This window comes from Rana temporaria (assembly GCF_905171775.1).
Source record: "Rana temporaria chromosome 2 unlocalized genomic scaffold, aRanTem1.1 chr2aa, whole genome shotgun sequence".
NCBI classification, from domain to species: domain Eukaryota; kingdom Metazoa; phylum Chordata; class Amphibia; order Anura; family Ranidae; genus Rana; species Rana temporaria.
This window is the reverse complement of record NW_024404406.1, coordinates 49,081-67,435: the sequence shown is the minus strand read 5'-3', so window position 1 is coordinate 67,435 and position 18,355 is coordinate 49,081. Positions and strand designations below refer to the sequence as shown.

Here is an 18,355-nt window from a genome sequence, read left to right as displayed (position 1 = left end):
AAATTACAGACCCCGCCTGCCGTCGTTAGACGTCGGGTACTTTGAAGAGGAGCATCGTAGTTATGGCAGCAGCTACCATAACCCCCCGGTATCCTCTTCATAAGCTATAAGTGGTCTCTGCGGCGGATTCGCCGCGATATCACTTTTAATCGGCGGCGGCTCCCTCCCGCCGCGCTCTGGATCCCTCCGCAGCTTACTGGAGCCGTCGGTAGTGGCGGAGGCGATCGGGTCCTCTCCCTGGCTTGGTATGGAGATGCCTGGGGGAGGGAGGATGCTTCCACACACGGGTCATGATCGTCACCGATTGTAGCGCTATAAGCCACACTCAGCAAGGGGGGCGTGTCGGAGAGACCACTGCTTCCCCACACGGATCATGATCGTCACCGATTGTAGAGCTATAAGCCGCACTCGGCAAGGGGGGCGTGTCGGAGAGACCACTGCTTCCACACACGGATCATGATGTTCACTGATTGTAGAGCTATAAGCCACACTCGGCAAGGGATTGTGTCGGAGAGACCACTGCTTCCACATGATCTTCACTGAAAATGTAAAAAACAATTGAATAAAAAAGAAGAATAAAAAAGAAGAAGGACGGGTCAGACGGTGTAGACACACCCAATCGCCATGCACAGGCGGCTGTTCTCAGCCAATCAAGAGGCAGCGCACTGCGAGGGGGTTAACTGCACCCCCCACCCCGCGCGCACAGAGGACAGCTGCAGGGCCACCAGCACAACGGATCGCTAAATGAAAATTCCGTCCCTTCCACTTAGCCGAGACGGAAGCACAACGGGCGCGGAGAGCGCCGACCATCCCGCGGCTGGCGGTGGGGGGGGGGGGGGGGAGGGGATGGGGGGATCTCAGGCACGTTTCCCATAATTCAATCAGGGGGCCCATAAAGAGAGCAGGTCTAATGTACAGAGACACCACCCCGTGTCACACGCAGACACGCAACATTCATCACGCCACACCAATTACCCAACACCGCCTGCGGGCACCCAACCGGCCGAGGAGGCGAGCCAACGCCATGGAGATACAATCCATGGAGCGTCAGTACTCAAATATTATACCCCACCATGGCAGGGGGGGCATCAGTGCCCCACTATTATACCCCACCATGGTGGATGGGGCAACAGTACTCCATTATTATATCCTACCATGGCGGGGGCATCAGTACTCCATTATACCCCACTATGGCGGGGGGGGGGCATTAGTATTCCACTATTATACCCCTCCATGGCGGGGGGGCATCAGTACTCCACTATTATACCCCACCACGGTGGAGGGGGCATCAGTACTCCACTATTATACCCCACCTTGGCGAGGGAGCATCAGTACTCTATTATACCCCACTATGGCGGGGGGCAACAGTAATCCACTATTATACCCCACAATGGTGGAGGGGGCATCAGTATTCCACTATTATACCCCAGTATGGCAAGGAGCATCAATACTCCATTATTATACCCCACTATGGCGGGGGGGGGCATCAGTACTCCACTATTATACCCCACCATGGTGGAGGGGGCATCCGTACTCCACTATTATACCCCACCATGGTGGAGGGGGCATCAGTACTCCACTATTATACCCGACCATGGTGGAGGGGGCATCAGTGCCCCACTATTATACCCCACCATGGTGGAGGGGGCATCAGTACTCCACTATTATACCCCACCATGGTGGAGGGGGCATCAGTATTCCACTATTATACCCCACCATGGTGGAGGGGGCATCAGTGCCCCACTATTATACCCCACCATGGTGGAGGGGGCATCAGTACTCCACTATTATACCCCACCATGGTGGAGGGGGCATCAGTACTCCACTATTATACCCGACCATGGTGGAGGGGGCATCAGTGCCCCACTATTATACCCCACCATGGTGGAGGGGGCATCAGTACTCCACTATTATACCCCACCATGGTGGAGGGGGCATCAGTACTCCACTATTATACCCGACCATGGTGGAGGGGGCATCAGTGCCCCACTATTATACCCCACCATGGTGGAGGGGGCATCAGTACTCCACTATTATACCCCACCATGGTGGAGGGGGCATCAGTACTCCACTATTATACCCCACCATGGTGGAGGGGGCATCAGTGCCCCACTATTATACCCCACCATGGTGGAGGGGGCATCAGTACTCCACTATTATACCCCACCATGGTGGAGGGGGCATCAGTGCGCCACTATTATACCCCACCATGGTGGGGGGCCTCAGTACTCCACTATTATACCCCATCATGGTGGAGGGGGCATCAGTGCTCCACTATTATACCCCACCATGGTGGAGGGGGCATCAGTATTCCACTATTATACCCCACCATGGCATGGGGCATCAGTGCTCCACTATTATACCCCACCATTGTGAAGGGGGCATCAGTGCTCCACTATTATACCCCACCATTGTGAAGGGGGCATCAGTGCTCCACTATTATACCCCACAATGGTGGAGGGGGCATCAATATTCCACTATTATACCCCACCATGGTGGAGGGGGCATCAGTACTCCACTATTATACCCCTCCATGGCGGGGGCATCAGTACTCCATTATACCCCACTATGGCGGGGGGGGGGGCATTAGTATTCCACTATTATACCCCTCCATGGCGGGGGGGCATCAGTACTCCACTATTATACCCCACCACGGTGGAGGGGGCATCAGTACTCCACTATTATACCCCACCTTGGCGAGGGAGCATCAGTACTCTATTATACCCCACTATGGCGGGGGGCAACAGTAATCCACTATTATACCCCACAATGGTGGAGGGGGCATCAGTATTCCACTATTATACCCCAGTATGGCAAGGAGCATCAATACTCCATTATTATACCCCACTATGGCGGGGGGGGGGGCATCAGTACTCCACTATTATACCCCACCATGGTGGAGGGGGCATCCGTACTCCACTATTATACCCCACCATGGTGGAGGGGGCATCAGTACTCCACTATTATACCCGACCATGGTGGAGGGGGCATCAGTGCCCCACTATTATACCCCACCATGGTGGAGGGGGCATCAGTACTCCACTATTATACCCCACCATGGTGGAGGGGGCATCAGTGCCCCACTATTATACCCCACCATGGTGGAGGGGGCATCAGTACTCCACTATTATACCCGACCATGGTGGAGGGGGCATCAGTGCCCCACTATTATACCCCACCATGGTGGAGGGGGCATCAGTACTCCACTATTATACCCCACCATGGTGGAGGGGGCATCAGTGCCCCACTATTATACCCCACCATGGTGGAGGGGGCATCAGTACTCCACTATTATACCCCATCATGGTGGAGGGGGCATCAGTGCTCCACTATTATACCCCACCATGGTGGAGGGGGCATCAGTATTCCACTATTATACCCCACCATGGCATGGGGCATCAGTGCTCCACTATTATACCCCACCATTGTGAAGGGGGCATCAGTGCTCCACTATTATACCCCACCATTGTGAAGGGGGCATCAGTGCTCCACTATTATACCCCACAATGGTGGAGGGGGCATCAATATTCCACTATTATACCCCACCATGGTGGAGGGGGCATCAGTACTCCACTATTATACCCCACCATGGCAGGGGGGGGCATCAGTATTCCACTATTATACCCCAGTATGGCACGGGGCATCAATACTCCATTATTATACCCCACTATGGCTGGGGGGGGGCATCAGTACTCCATTATTATACCCCACCATGGCATGGGCATCAGTATTCCATTATTATACCCCACCATGGCGGGGGGCATCAGTACTCCACTATTATACCCCAGCATGGCAGGGGGCGCATCATTACTCCACTATTATACCCCACCATGGCAGGGGGCGCATCATTACTCCACTATTATACCCCACCATGGCAGGGGGCATCAGTACTCCACTATTATACCCCACCATGGCGGGGGGGCATCAGTACTCCACTATTATACCCCACCATGGTGGAGGGGGCATCAGTACTCCACTATTATACCCCACCATGGCGGGGGGCATCAGTACTCCACTATTATACCCCACCATGGCATGGGGCATCAGTATTCCATTATTATACCCCACCATGGCATGGGGCATCAGTATTCCACTATTATACCCCACCATGGCGGGGGGCATCAGTACTCCACTATTATACCCCACTATGGTGGATGGGGCATCAGTACTCCACTATTATACCCCAGCATGGTGGAGGGGGCATCAGTACTCCACTATCATACCCCACCATGGTGGAGGAGGCATCAGTACTCCACTATTATACCCCACCATTGCATCGGTCAGTACTACCCCTGACAAGGTCTTCATCTACTTTCCTCTCTAGCAGGACAGCACCAAGTTTATTCAGGCATCACACAAGGTAACCATCTACTTCCTGGGACTGAGATGCCGGTTCAGAGATGACACAATCATAAATAATGGTGCCTGTGTTCCTAAATGTCGGACACAGATCAGACCCCTGCTGCAGCCTCTCACTTTGTGACTTGGTACAAAGTTACAATGTTGCCGTCTGATCTCTGGGGGAGGGGAGACTGAGGAAATGCTTTCACCCAACTGCAGTAGACTGATGACATCACCTCTGCCTAGACAAAGTCGCTGGAGCACAGTTTTATAATACAGGGTGGAGTTTTCCTCCCAGAACTCTCTATGGTAACATGGGGTCCTCATAGCATTCTCTATAGTAGAAAGGAGCCCTCCTAGCACTCTATGGTACCATGGAGCCCTCCTAGCACTCTCTATAGTAACAAGGAGCCCTTATAGCACTCTATGGTACCATGGAGCCCTCCTAACACTCTCTATAGTAACAAGGAGCCCTTATAGCACTCTCTATAGTAACAAAGGAGCCCTTTAGCACTCTATGCTACCATCACGCCCTCCCAGCACTCTCTATAGTAACAAGGAACCCTCATAGCACTCTATGATACCATGGAGCCCTCTTAGCACTCTATGGTACCATGGAGCCCTCCTAGCACTCTATGGTACCACCGAGCCCTCTTAGCACTCTCTATAGTAACAAGGAACCCTCATAGCACTCTATGGTACCATGAAGCCCTCATAGCACTCTATGGTACCATGAAGCCCTCATAGCACTCTATGGTACCATGGAGCCCTCCTAGCACTCTCTATTAGGGTTGTCCAGATACCGATACCAGTATCGGTATCGGGACCGATACCGAGTATTTGCGGGAGTACTCGTACTCGCGCAAATACCCCCGATACCTAAATAGAATACTTCCCCCCCCCTTTCCCCCCCCCCGCCGCTGCCGCCGCATCGCGCCGCCGCATCGAGGGACATGGCTAGAGGGACATTGCTGCATATGTGAGGGACATGGCTAGAGGGACATTGCTGCATATGTGAGGGACATGGCTGCATATGTGAGGGACATGGCTAGAGGGACATGGCTGCATATGTGAGGGACATGGCTAGAGGGACATGGCTGCATATGTGAGGGACATGGCTAGAGGGACATGGCTGCATATGTGAGGGACATGGCTAGAGGGACATGGCTGCATATGTGAGGGACATGGCTAGAGGGACATGGCTGCATATGTGGGGGACATGGCTGCATATGGGGGGGACATGGCTGCATTTGGGGTCACATTTAAAAAAAGTATCGGTATTCGGTATCGGCGACTACTTGAAAAAAAGTATCGGTACTTGTACTCGGTCCTAAAAAAGTGGTATCGGGACAACCCTACTCTCTATAGTAACAAGGAGCCCTCATAGCACTCTATAGTACCATAGAGCCCTCCTAACACTCTATAGTAACAAGGAACCCTCATAGCACTCTCTATAGTAACAAGGAACCCTCATAGCACTCTATAGTAACAAGGAGCCCTTATAGCACTCTATGGTACCATCAAGCCCTCTTAGCACTCTCTATAGTAACAAGGAACCCTCATAGCACTCTATGGTACCATCGAGCCCTCCCTGCACTCTCTAGGAACCCTCATAGCACTCTATGGTACCATGGAGCCCTCCTAGCACTCTCTATAGTAACAAGGAGCCCTTATAGCACTCTATGGTACCATGGAGCCCTCCTAACACTCTCTATAGTAACAAGGAGCCCTTATAGCACTCTCTATAGTAACAAAGGAGCCCTTTAGCACTCTATGCTACCATCACGCCCTCCCAGCACTCTCTATAGTAACAAGGAACCCTCATAGCACTCTATGATACCATGGAGCCCTCTTAGCACTCTATGGTACCATGGAGCCCTCCTAGCACTCTATGGTACCACCGAGCCCTCTTAGCACTCTCTATAGTAACAAGGAACCCTCATAGCACTCTATGGTACCATGAAGCCCTCATAGCACTCTATGGTACCATGAAGCCCTCATAGCACTCTATGGTACCATGGAGCCCTCCTAGCACTCTCTATTAGGGTTGTCCAGATACCGATACCAGTATCGGTATCGGGACCGATACCGAGTATTTGCGGGAGTACTCGTACTCGCGCAAATACCCCCGATACCTAAATAGAATACTTCCCCCCCCTTTCCCCCCCCCGCCGCTGCCGCCGCATCGCGCCGCCGCATCGAGGGACATGGCTAGAGGGACATTGCTGCATATGTGAGGGACATGGCTAGAGGGACATTGCTGCATATGTGAGGGACATGGCTGCATATGTGAGGGACATGGCTAGAGGGACATGGCTGCATATGTGAGGGACATGGCTAGAGGGACATGGCTGCATATGTGAGGGACATGGCTAGAGGGACATGGCTGCATATGTGAGGGACATGGCTAGAGGGACATGGCTGCATATGTGAGGGACATGGCTAGAGGGACATGGCTGCATATGTGGGGGACATGGCTGCATATGGGGGGGACATGGCTGCATTTGGGGTCACATTTAAAAAAAGTATCGGTATTCGGTATCGGCGACTACTTGAAAAAAAAGTATCGGTACTTGTACTCGGTCCTAAAAAAGTGGTATCGGGACAACCCTACTCTCTATAGTAACAAGGAGCCCTCATAGCACTCTATAGTACCATAGAGCCCTCCTAACACTCTATAGTAACAAGGAACCCTCATAGCACTCTCTATAGTAACAAGGAACCCTCATAGCACTCTATAGTAACAAGGAGCCCTTATAGCACTCTATGGTACCATCAAGCCCTCTTAGCACTCTCTATAGTAACAAGGAACCCTCATAGCACTCTATGGTACCATCGAGCCCTCCCTGCACTCTCTAGGAACCCTCATAGCACTCTATGGTACCATGGAGCCCTCCTAGCACTCTCTATAGTAACAAGGAGCCCTTATAGCACTCTATAGTACCATGGAGCCCTCATAGCACTCTCTATAGTAACAAGGAACCCTCATAGCACTCTATGGTACCATGGAGCCCTGCTAGCACTCTCTATAGTAACAAGGAGCCCTTATAGCACTCTATGGTACCATGGAGCCCTTATAGCACTCTATGGTATCATGGAGCCCTCATAGCACTCTATGATACTATGGAGCCCTCCTAGCACTCTCTATAGTAACAAGGAACCCTCATAGCACTCTATGGTACCATAGAGCCCTCATAGCACTCTGTGGTACCATGGAGCCCTGCTAGCACTCTCTATAGTAACAAGGAGCCCTCATAGCCCTCTATGGTACCATGGAGCCCTCCCAGCACTCTCTATAGTAACAAGGAGCCCTCATAGCACTCTATGGTACCATGGAGCCCTCCTAACACTCTCTATAGTAACAAGGAGCCCTCATAGCACTCTATAGTAACATGGTGTCCTCATAGCACACTCCACGGTAATGTGAGGTCCCCATGGAATAGAGTTTTATGAGGTAACAGAGTCCTCCTAGCACTCTATGATAACATGGAGTCCTCATGACCCTCTCTATAGTATTATGGAGTCTTCATGGCACTCTTTATGAAAGCATGACATTCTCGAGGCATTTATGTGGTAACAGAGACCTCCCAGCACTCTTTATGAGAACACGAAGCGCTCATGACACTATCTATGGTAGCAGAGATCTCATGGCACTCTCTACGACAGCCTTTCCCAACACAGAGGAACCTCCGAAATATCTTTCCATTCTCAATGTCCCTCTACTAAATGTTGGGGATTATGGTGTGGGGGGAGGGGGGGATTATGGCGTGGGGGGAAAGGGGGGGGATTATGGTGTTGGGTTGTTTTTCAGGGGTTGGGCTTGGCCCCTAAGTTCCAGTGAAGGGAACTCTTAAGGTGTCAGCATACCAAGAATGATCAAACATCCCCATAGACACCCTCCTAAACCTTGTGGACGGCCTTCCCAGAAGAGGTGAAGCTACAAAGGGCGGGGCCAACTCAATATTGAACCCTACGGACTAAGACTGGGATGCCATTAAAGTTCATGTGCGTGTAAAGGCCGGCGTCCCAATACTTTTGGTAATTTAGTGTATATAAACAAATCTGAATCTAGAAACCTTTTCCATCTGTTTGGTGGGCCCTGCTGTCCAGCTCTTTCGGGGGCCCCTACGGGTCCACATCGCGGGTGTTGAAGTCTTGCAGACACCACGTAGTGTCACCGGCGACCTGCGATAGATTCAGACATCTTCATGGCACCTCAGTGAGTAATCACCAAGCCACAAAATGGCGCCCCGGAGAGCCTCGGCCGCGCTGGATGAGGAAATGCCCTATATTTAGAAATCCGTGGAATTGGCCACCGCGGGGATCTGGAGATTTTTTTTTACGAGGGCTCTGTAAAGTTCCCCCGCTGTATTAGCTTTGCTCCAATGTCCTGCAGACTACAGCTCAGGTCCTCGGGCAGTACAGCTATATACATATATATTAGGGCCGGGGAAAAAATCGATTTGAATCGTGAATCGAGTTGCGAGGTCAAATCGATTCCTGAGGAGCTGCGGGCAGGAGTTTTTTTCTTGAGGCGAGGCCGGACGCCGCGGACTAGGCCGAACCCGCGGCCTCGCCTAAAAACTCCTGCCCGCTGGTCCTGTGGAGCTGCGGGCAGAAGTTTTTAGGCAAGGCCGTGGCTTTGCATAAAAAACTCCTGCCCGCCGCTCAGCAGGACCGGCACTGACACCGCGCTGGTACTGAGGAGCTGCGGGCAGGAGATTTAAGGCAAGGCCGCGGCTTCAGCCTAGTCAGCGAGGCCAGACGCCACGGACTAGGCCGAAGCCACGGCCTCGCCTAAAAACTCCTGCCCGCTGGTCCTCAGGACCGGTGCTGACACCTGAGTAACTGCGGGCAGGAGTTTTAAAGCGAGGGCGCGGCTTTGGCCTAGTCCACGAGGCCGGACGGCCTCGCCTAAAAACTCCTGCCCGCCGCTCATCCAGGATCGGTGCTGACACCGCGCCGGTCCTGAGGAGCTGCGAGCAGGAGTTTTAAAGTGAGACCGCAGCTTCAGCCTAGCCCGCGAGGCCGGACGCCGTGTACTAGGACGGACGCCGCAGCCTCGCCTAAAAACTCCTGCCCGCCGCTCCCCAGGACCGGCGCTGACACCGTGCTGGTCCTGAGGAGCTGCGGGCAGGAGTTTAAAGGCGAGGCCGGACGCCGCGGACTAGGCCGAAGCATTGCCTAAAAACTCCTGCCCGCCGCTCCCCAGGACCGGCGCTAAAACCGCGCCGGTCCTGAGGAGCTGCGGGCAGGAGTTTTAAAGCGAGGCCGCGGCTTCAGCCTAGTCCGTGAGGCCGGATGCCGTGTAATAGGACGGAGCTGCGGGCAGAAGTTTTAAAGTGAGACCGCAGCTTCAGCCTAGTCCGCGCGGCCTCGCCTAAAAACTCCAGGCCTCCGCTTATCCAGGACCGGTGCTGACACCATGCCGGTCCTGAGGAGCTGCGGGCAGAAGTTTTTAGGCGAGGCCGTGCGGCTTCAGCCTAGTCCATGAGGCCAGACGCCATGTAATAGGACGGACACCGCGGCCTCGCCTAAAAACTCATGCCCGCTGATCTTGTGGAGCTGCGGTCTGGAGTTTTTAGGCGAGGCCGCGGCTTCAGCCTAGTCCGCGATATTTTTTGGGGAATATTTATTATAACAAAAAGTAAAAGATATTGAATTTTTTTCAAAATTGTCGCTCCATTTTTGTTTATAGCGCAAAAAATAAAAACCGCAGAGGTGATCAAATACCACCAAAAGAAAGCTCTATTTGTGGGGGGGGATAGACGCCAATTTTGTTTGGGAGCCACGCCGCACGACCGCACGATTGTCAGTTAAAGCGACGCAGCGACGAATCGCAAAAAGGGGCCGGGTCCTTAACCTGCAAAATGGTCCGGGGGGCTGAAGTGGTAAAGAATCTTACGAATTGTCGCACGTTTTTTTTTTAGAGTGTATTTTGTTACATATTATTACTATATATTATGGATGAATTTGCTGTTTATTTAATCATGTTGTTGATAATGATTTAGCGCCAGGCTTCCTATTGGCTGCCGAGCGCCAATAGAACCATAACAGGAGTGATGTCAGCGCCAGGCTTCCTATTGGCTGCCGAGCGCCAATAGAACCATAACAGGAGCGACATCAGCGCCGCCCCCCCCCCCCCACAAATGGAAACAGCACCAGGGAGGGACGCAGACAGCAGACTTAGGGCAGTATGGAAAGGGTTAATCCAAGAAACAAGGCTAGAACGCAGCCGTCGGTGTGCGATTGGATGACAGCGGCGCCGATGCGTCAATGACGGCGTATCGCACAGTTTTTTTTTTTCAAAGCAAACTTAGAGGGGGGGGTGGGAAGCTGGGGAGGCAATTTTGCAGAATAAAGGAACCCGTGGAGGACATGTAAAAACTGTTCTGGTCCATAGGGGGGAGTAGAGAGGCGAGAGCTTAAAAGGGGTTAAATAATAAATATAACGATCGTCACACGCATTAAAGCAAAACGATTGGACACATTATGATACATACATCATACGATCGGATACACAATGATACATACAGCATACGATCGGATACACAATGATACATACAGCATACAATTGGATACATGACGATACAAATATCATACGATCGGATACACGATACATACAGCATACGATCGGATACATGATAATACATACGGTGCCTTGAAAAAGTATTCATACCCCTTGAAATCTCCCACATGTTGTCATGTTACAACCAAAAAAACGTAAATGTATTTTATTAGGATTTTATGTGAGAGACACAAAGTGTCACATAATTGTGAAGTGGAAAACGGGTAATACGGCCACCCAGGTGTACTTCAGGTAATGCAGGACGAGCTTCAATGACCCACGGATCTGTGAGGGAAGGAAAATGATACAAATAAATATGTGAAAAGTGCGGGGGGGAGGGGCATTTGTATGGCGCCCCCCGGAGTCAATACTTTGTAGAACCCCCTTTCTCTACAAGTCTTTTTGGGGGTGTCTCTACCAGCTTTTCCCATCTAGAGAGGGACATTTCTCCTCCATTCTTCTTCTTTGTAAAATATCTCAAGGACGGTCATATTGGATGGAGAGCGTCTGTGATCAGCAATTTTCAACTCTTGTCCACAGATTCTCAATGGGATTTAGGTCTGGACTGTGACTGGGCCATTCTAACACATGAATAGGCTTTGATGTAAACCATTCCATTGTAGCTCTGGCTGTACTTTAGGGTTGTTGTCCTGCTGGAAGGTGAACCCCCTCCCCCCCCCCCCCGGTCTCAAGTCTCTTGGAGACTCTAAGGCCTTGTACTCACGGCAGGACATGTCCGATGAAAACGGTCTGCAGACCGTTTCCATCGGACATGTCTGGCCGGGGACTGCCCGGGGACTTCTGTTCGATGGCTATACACACCATCGAACAGAAGCCCGCGCGTAAACATTACGCGGGGCGTGTCCGCGGTGTCGCCGCGTCGATGACGCGGTGTCGCCGCGACAATGACGCGGCGACGTGGGCGGGCCGCCTTAAAAATGCTTCCACGCATGCGTCGAAGTCATTCGACGCATGCGAGGGATGCGGGCGGCAGGACATGTACGGTAGGTCTGTACAGACGACCGTACATGTCCGGGCGGACAGGTTTCCAGCGGACTGTTTTAAAACAAGTCCGGGAAACAGTTGTCCGCTGGAAACCTGTCCGATCCGCCCGAAAATGGTCCGCTCGGGCCAACACACGGCCAAACATGTCTGCTGAAACTGGTCTGCGGACCAGTTTCAGCAGACATGTTTGGTCGTGAGTACGGGGCCTAACAGGTTTTCTTCTAAGATTGTCCTGTATTTGTCTCCATCCATCTTCCCATCAACTCTGACCAGCTTCCCTGTCCCTGCTGAAGAAAAGCATCCCCATCACATGATGCTGCCACCACCATGTTTCACGGTGGGGATGGTGTGTTCAGGGTGATGTATAGTCTTAGTTTTCCCCACACACAAAGTTGAATTTTGGTGTCATGTGACCAGAGCACCTTCTTCCACATGTTTGCTGTGTCCCCTCCCCCACATGGCTTCTCACAAACTGCAAACAGAACTTCTTATGTCTTTCTTTCTCCAATGTCTTTCTTCTTGTCACTCTTCCATAAAGGGCAGAGTTGTGAAGAGACCACTAATAGTTGTCCTGTGGACAGATTCTCCCCCCCTGAGCTGTGCAGCTCCTCCAGAGTTACCATGGATACCTCTTGGCTGCTTCTCTGATGAACGCTCTCCTTGCCCGGCCCGATCAGTTTAGATGGACGGCCGTGTCTTGGTAGGTTTGCGGTTGCGCCGTACTCTTTTCATTTTCCGATGATGGATTGAACAGAAGCTCCGTGAGATCTTCAAAGCTTGGGAGATTTTTTTATTATAACCTAACCCTGCTTTATACTTCTCCACAACTTTATCCCTGACCTGTCTGGTGTGTTCCTCGGCCTTCGTGATGCTGTTTGTTCGCTAAGGTTCTCTAACAAACCTCTGAGGGCTTCACAGAACAGCTGTATTTATACTGAGATTAAATGACACACAGGTAGTCTACTTAGTTTTAGTTAGGGGTATCAGAATAAAATACAAATGTCCCTCCCCCCCCCCACACTTTTCACATATTTATTTGTATCATTTATCATTTCCCTTCCCTCACGGATCCGTGGGTCATTGAAGCTCTTCCTGCATTACCTGAAGTACACCTGGGTGGCCGTATTACCCGTTTTCCTCTCACAATTATGTGACACTTTGTGTCTCTCACATAAAATCCCAATAAAATACATTTACGTTTTTGGTTGTAACGTGACAACATGTGATGGGGTATGAATACTTTTTCAAGGCCCTGTATATATCGTACCATCAGGTATATCAAGATCACAAAATTCAAAATAACGATCTCATTGCAGCGCCACGTGAGACGCCAGGACAGCTTAGCGGAGTTCTTCTTTAAGATGCACCCCCATGAAGGGCAGTGCGGTGTTACCTGCAGCCACGGTGGCGATGGCGCCCTCCTGACCCACAATGTGCTCCTTCAGACGCTGCTCCAGAGGGAAGCGCCTCCGTTCCTCAACGGCCCTTTTCTTCTGCTCCACCTGGAACTGAAAAGGAAAAAAAACGGGAGATGGTCAGACAGTCCTGGCAACGCCAGCCATGCCTCCTTTCCTGGCTGGAGGACGTCCAGCGTCATCTAGCTCTTTCCTCCCCAGCCTGACTGTCCCTAGCTCACCCCTTTTCATTCATTGGCTCCTGGAGGCTCAGCATCACATGTGGGCGTTACCTGGGATAGCCCGCTTGCAAATACAGCCCGCATGTGATCGCCCGCTCCTCCAGACTGACACCCAGGGCTGCTGACATAGGGGGACCACCAGTCCTCTTATAGTGGGGCCCCAGAACACTGGGGGGGGGGGGCAGCTATAAAAGGGAGGGGTATTGGTGAGGTACGACAAATGACAACCTTTTTCTCCAGCAGCTGAAAGCTGGTCTCTCCAGCAGCGCAAAGCTGGTCTCTCCAGCAGCTCAAAGCTGGTCTCTCCAGCAGCGCAAAGCTGGTCTCTCCAGAAGCTCAAAGCTGGTCTCTCCAGCAGCGCAAAGCTGGTCTCTCCAGAAGCTCAAAGCTGGTCTCTCCAGAAGCTCAAAGCTGGTCTCTCCAGAAGCTCAAAGCTGGTCTCTCCAGCAGCGCAAAGCTGGTCTCTCCAGCAGCTCAAAGCTGGTCTCTCCTAGAGCTCAAAGCTGGTCTCCCCAGCAGCGCAAAGCTGGTCTCTCCAGCAGCTCAAAGCTGGTCTCTCCAGCAGCTCAAAGCTGGTCTCTCCAGAAGCTCAAAGCTGGTCTCTCCAGCAGCTCAAAGCTGGTCTCTCCAGCAGCTCAAAGCTGGTCTCTCCAGCAGCTCAAAGCTGGTCTCTCCAGGAGCTCAAAGCTGGTCTCTCCAGCAGCGCAAAGCTGGTCTCTCCAGCAGCTCAAAGCTGGTCTCTCCAGCAGCGCAAAGCTGGTCTCTCCAGCAGCGCAAAGCTGGTCTCTCCAGAAGCTCAAAGCTGGTCTCTCCAGAAGCTCAAAGCTGGTCTCTCCAGAAGCTCAAAGCTGGTCTCTCCAGAAGCTCAAAGCTGGTCTCTCCAGCAGCGCAAAGCTGGTCTCTCCAGCAGCTCAAAGCTGGTCTCTCCAGCAGCGCAAAGCTGGTCTCTCCAGCAGCGCAAAGCTGGTCTCTCCAGAAGCTCAAAGCTGGTCTCTCCAGAAGCTCAAAGCTGGTCTCTCCAGAAGCTCAAAGCTGGTCTCTCCAGAAGCTCAAAGCTGGTCTCTCCAGCAGCGCAAAGCTGGTCTCTCCAGCAGCTCAAAGCTGGTCTCTCCAGAAGCTCAAAGCTGGTCTCTCCAGAAGCTCAAAGCTGGTCTCTCCAGAAGCTCAAAGCTGGTCTCTCCAGCAGCGCAAAGCTGGTCTCTCCAGCAGCTCAAAGCTGGTCTCTCCTAGAGCTCAAAGCTGGTCTCCCCAGCAGCGCAAAGCTGGTCTCTCCAGCAGCTCAAAGCTGGTCTCTCCAGCAGCTCAAAGCTGGTCTCTCCAGAAGCTCAAAGCTGGTCTCTCCAGAAGCTCAAAGCTGGTCTCTCCAGAAGCTCAAAGCTGGTCTCTCCAGCAGCTCAAAGCTGGTCTCTCCAGCAGCTCAAAGCTGGTCTCTCCAGCAGCTCAAAGCTGGTCTCTCCAGGAGCGCAAAGCTGGTCTCTCCAGCAGCGCAAAGCTGGTCTCTCCAGCAGCGCAAAGCTGGTCTCTCCAGCAGCTCAAAGCTGGTCTCTCCAGCAGCTCAAAGCTGGTCTCTCCAGCAGCTCAAAGCTGGTCTCTCCAGCAGCTCAAAGCTGGTCTCTCCAGCAGCTCAAAGCTGGTCTCTCCAGCAGCTCAAAGCTGGTCTCTGCAGCAGCTCAAAGCTGGTCTCTCCAGCAGCTCAAAGCTGGTCTCTCCAGCAGCGCAAAGCTGGTCTCTCCAGCAGCGCAAAGCTGGTCTCTCCAGCAGCTCAAAGCTGGTCTCTCCAGCAGCTCAAAGCTGGTCTCTCCAGCAGCTCAAAGCTGGTCTCTCCAGCAGCTCAAAGCTGGTCTCTCCAGCAGCTCAAAGCTGGTCTCTGCAGCAGCTCAAAGCTGGTCTCTCCAGCAGCGCAAAGCAGGTCTCTCCAGCAGCGCAAAGCTGGTCTCTCCTAGAGCTCAAAGCTGGTCTCTCCAGCAGCTCAAAGCTGGTCTTCTCCAGAAGCTCAAAGCTGGTCTTCTCCAGAAGCTCAAAGCTGGTCTCTCCAGCAGCTGAAAGCTGGTCTCTCCAGCAGCTGACAGCAAGTATCTCCAGCAGCTGAAAGCAGGTCTCTCCAGCAGCTGACAGCAAGTATCTCCAGATGGTGAAAGCTGGTCTCTCCAGCAGCTGACAGCAGGTATCTCCGAATTATTCAATTTCTGAATTTCCGAAATTTCGGAAAATTCAGGAATTTCGAAAATTGGAAATAAAAAAAAAAGTCATGCCCAGCAATGCCACCATCAGTATCAGTGCCACCCCTCAGTGTCCATCAGTGCTACCTCTTAGTGCCCATCCATGCCCACTTATCAGTGCTCACCAGTGCCACACATAAGTGCCCATCAGTGCCGCCTATGAGTGCCCATCAGTGCCGCATACCAGCGCTGCCTATCAGTGCTCATCAGCGCCGCCTATCAGTGCTCATCAGTGCCACCAGTGCAGCCATATCAGTGCCCGTAATTGAAGAAGAAAACGTACTTATTTTTTACAAAAAATTTAACAGAAAAAAAAAAAAGTTACGCCGAGTAAATAGATACCCAACATGTCACCCTTTAATATTGCGCCTGCTCGTGGAATGGCGCCAAACTTATTTAAAAATCTCCATAGGCAGGGAAAGGGAATTGCTGGTGTTCCGTCAGATTAGGCGACCCGTCAAATCTTGCAACAGCAATGAAGTTCCGTTGCGGCCATCTTGGTACGCCCCACACTCAGCCGCAGTAAGCACACAATTATTAAAGATAAGCGATAACAATAAAAACTGCAAAAAACGGCAGACAGAAAAACCAACGTCATATGCAGGGACTTCCGGTCACCAAGCGCATCCAGACGCGTTGCGTCACTACACACGTGACTTTAGCAAGGGTATGAGCGGCTAGGATTGTTCTTACGGTAAAGGGAATTGCTGGTGTTCCTTCAGATTAGGCGACCAGTCAGTACTTCTCTCAGGAGTACTGGGGGCCTGAGGGCTCCTGAGAGGAGTACTGGGGGGGCCCGGGGGCTCCTAAAAGGAGTACTCTGGGGGGCCTGCGGGCTCCTGAGAAAAGTACTCTGGGGGGCCCGGGGGCTCCCGAGAGGAGTACTCTGGGGGGCCCGGGGGCTCCTGAGAGGAGTACTCTGGGGGGCCCGGGGGCTCCTGAGAGGAGTACTCTGGGGGGCCCGGGGGCTCCTGAGAGGAGTACTCTGGGGGGGTCGGGTGCTGTGATTCTAATTTGTAAATAAAATGTTTCCATTTTTCATCTCATACCTCTTTCCTCTCAGAGATGTCATCACTGGGCCCCTGTGCTTCTCTATGCAATGCAGGCAGATTTGTACATAGCAGTGGTGGCTGGTGGTTTTTTTTTGGGGGGGGAGGGGGAGCGGCAAACAACCACCCCCCCCTCGAGCGGACGGCGGCACCCCCCCCTCGCTGTTTGCTTGCCAGTCTTCAGGACTTACCCCATCTAGGCGGGTGGCGAGCAGCGGCTTAGTGTCCTCTCCTCCAATCGGCAGCTTCCAGCTCCTCCCCTCCTCCTAGGACGTCCAATAGGATCGCCTGTCCTTTCAGCCAATTGGGCAACGGGTGTCAAAACCCGGAGGAGGATCAGTGTTACGACAACATATTCATTCATTGTAACACACCTGGGCGGGCTCATCGCTCACCCTATTTTGAAGCCTATTAGAGCCTTTGGCTCTAATCAACGCTTAAAAAAAAACAGGAGGCGGCAATGGATAGAGGGGGCCACGCCCGTGTGCCCTTAATAGACGGGCCCCGCCCCCCTGGTACATCCCAGCATAACCCCCCCCCCCCCCGTCCTCAGTACTACTCTCAGACCTGATGCAACCAGTGGGAGGAGTTATGCAAATATCAAATTGTACTGGTGGGCGGGTGTCAGTCTGGAGAAGTGGGCGTTCACAGGCAGGCGGAATTTGCATATGGGCCACAGCCAGGGATGGCGTGTCAAACTGGCGGCCCTCCAGCTGTTGTGAAAACTACAAGTCCCATCATGCCTCTGCCTGTGGGAGGAGTCAGGCTTGTAACTGTCAGCCTTGCAATGGCCTCATGGGGGACTTGTAGTTCTGGGGGAGGAGCAAGGAGCTAATCAAGGGTGCTGCAGTGCAAGAAGCACACTGAGAGGAGGAGAAGAGAGTGACAGCAAGATGAGCCCATCAGTCTGCTGCTTCTCCTTTTCTGGTCCAATCACCAGCAGGGGGAGGAGCAAGGCGCTAATCAAGGGTGCTATAGTGCAAAAAAGCATGACGAGAGGAGGAGAGAGCAAAGTGACAGAAAGAAGAGCTCTTCGGTCCGCTTCTTTTTTTCTTGGTCCAATCACGAGCTGGGGGAGGAGCAAGGAGCTAATCAAGGTGTGCTGCAGTGCAAGAAGCATGCTGAGAGGAGGAGAGAGAGCAGAGTGAAAGTGAGATGAGCCCATCAGTCTCCTGGTCCAATCACAAGCCTGGGGGGGAGGGACCAGACCTGAACTGCAGTTGAGACAAAATCAGGTCTCCCCCCCCCCCCCCTGACAGACGGGGCTGCTCTGTGCGGCAGAGCTGTGAGGATCTCAGGACTGGATGGACACAGATAGAAGTGGATACAATAAAAGAAGGAGATTCTTCTTCTCTGAGATCCTCCATCAATGGATGAAACGGGGGAGGATTCCGGACACATACAGTATGGATTGTAATGGAGGTTGAGTGTCGCTGGAGATTATAAGATAAATTATTATAATGTCGCGGTGGTGGGAGGGGGGGAGGGGAGGGGGGGTGTATGGTGATCTATACTTACATACAGGACAAGGAGGCCT

The 18,355-nt window shown here is 52.4% G+C and overlaps 1 protein-coding gene across 1 annotated transcript in view; it reads right to left on the bottom strand.

Annotated features, from left to right (window-relative positions):
- CLPB (caseinolytic mitochondrial matrix peptidase chaperone subunit B) overlaps nucleotides 1-18,355 on the bottom strand; it is a gene marked incomplete at its 5' end in the record, with an annotated part of 119,828 nt that overhangs the window by 61,863 nt on the left and 39,610 nt on the right. The window contains one exon of the mRNA XM_040334040.1: nucleotides 13,308-13,422. Within this exon, the coding sequence (XP_040189974.1) occupies nucleotides 13,308-13,422 (115 nt within the window). The remainder of the gene's footprint in view (nucleotides 1-13,307; nucleotides 13,423-18,355) is intronic.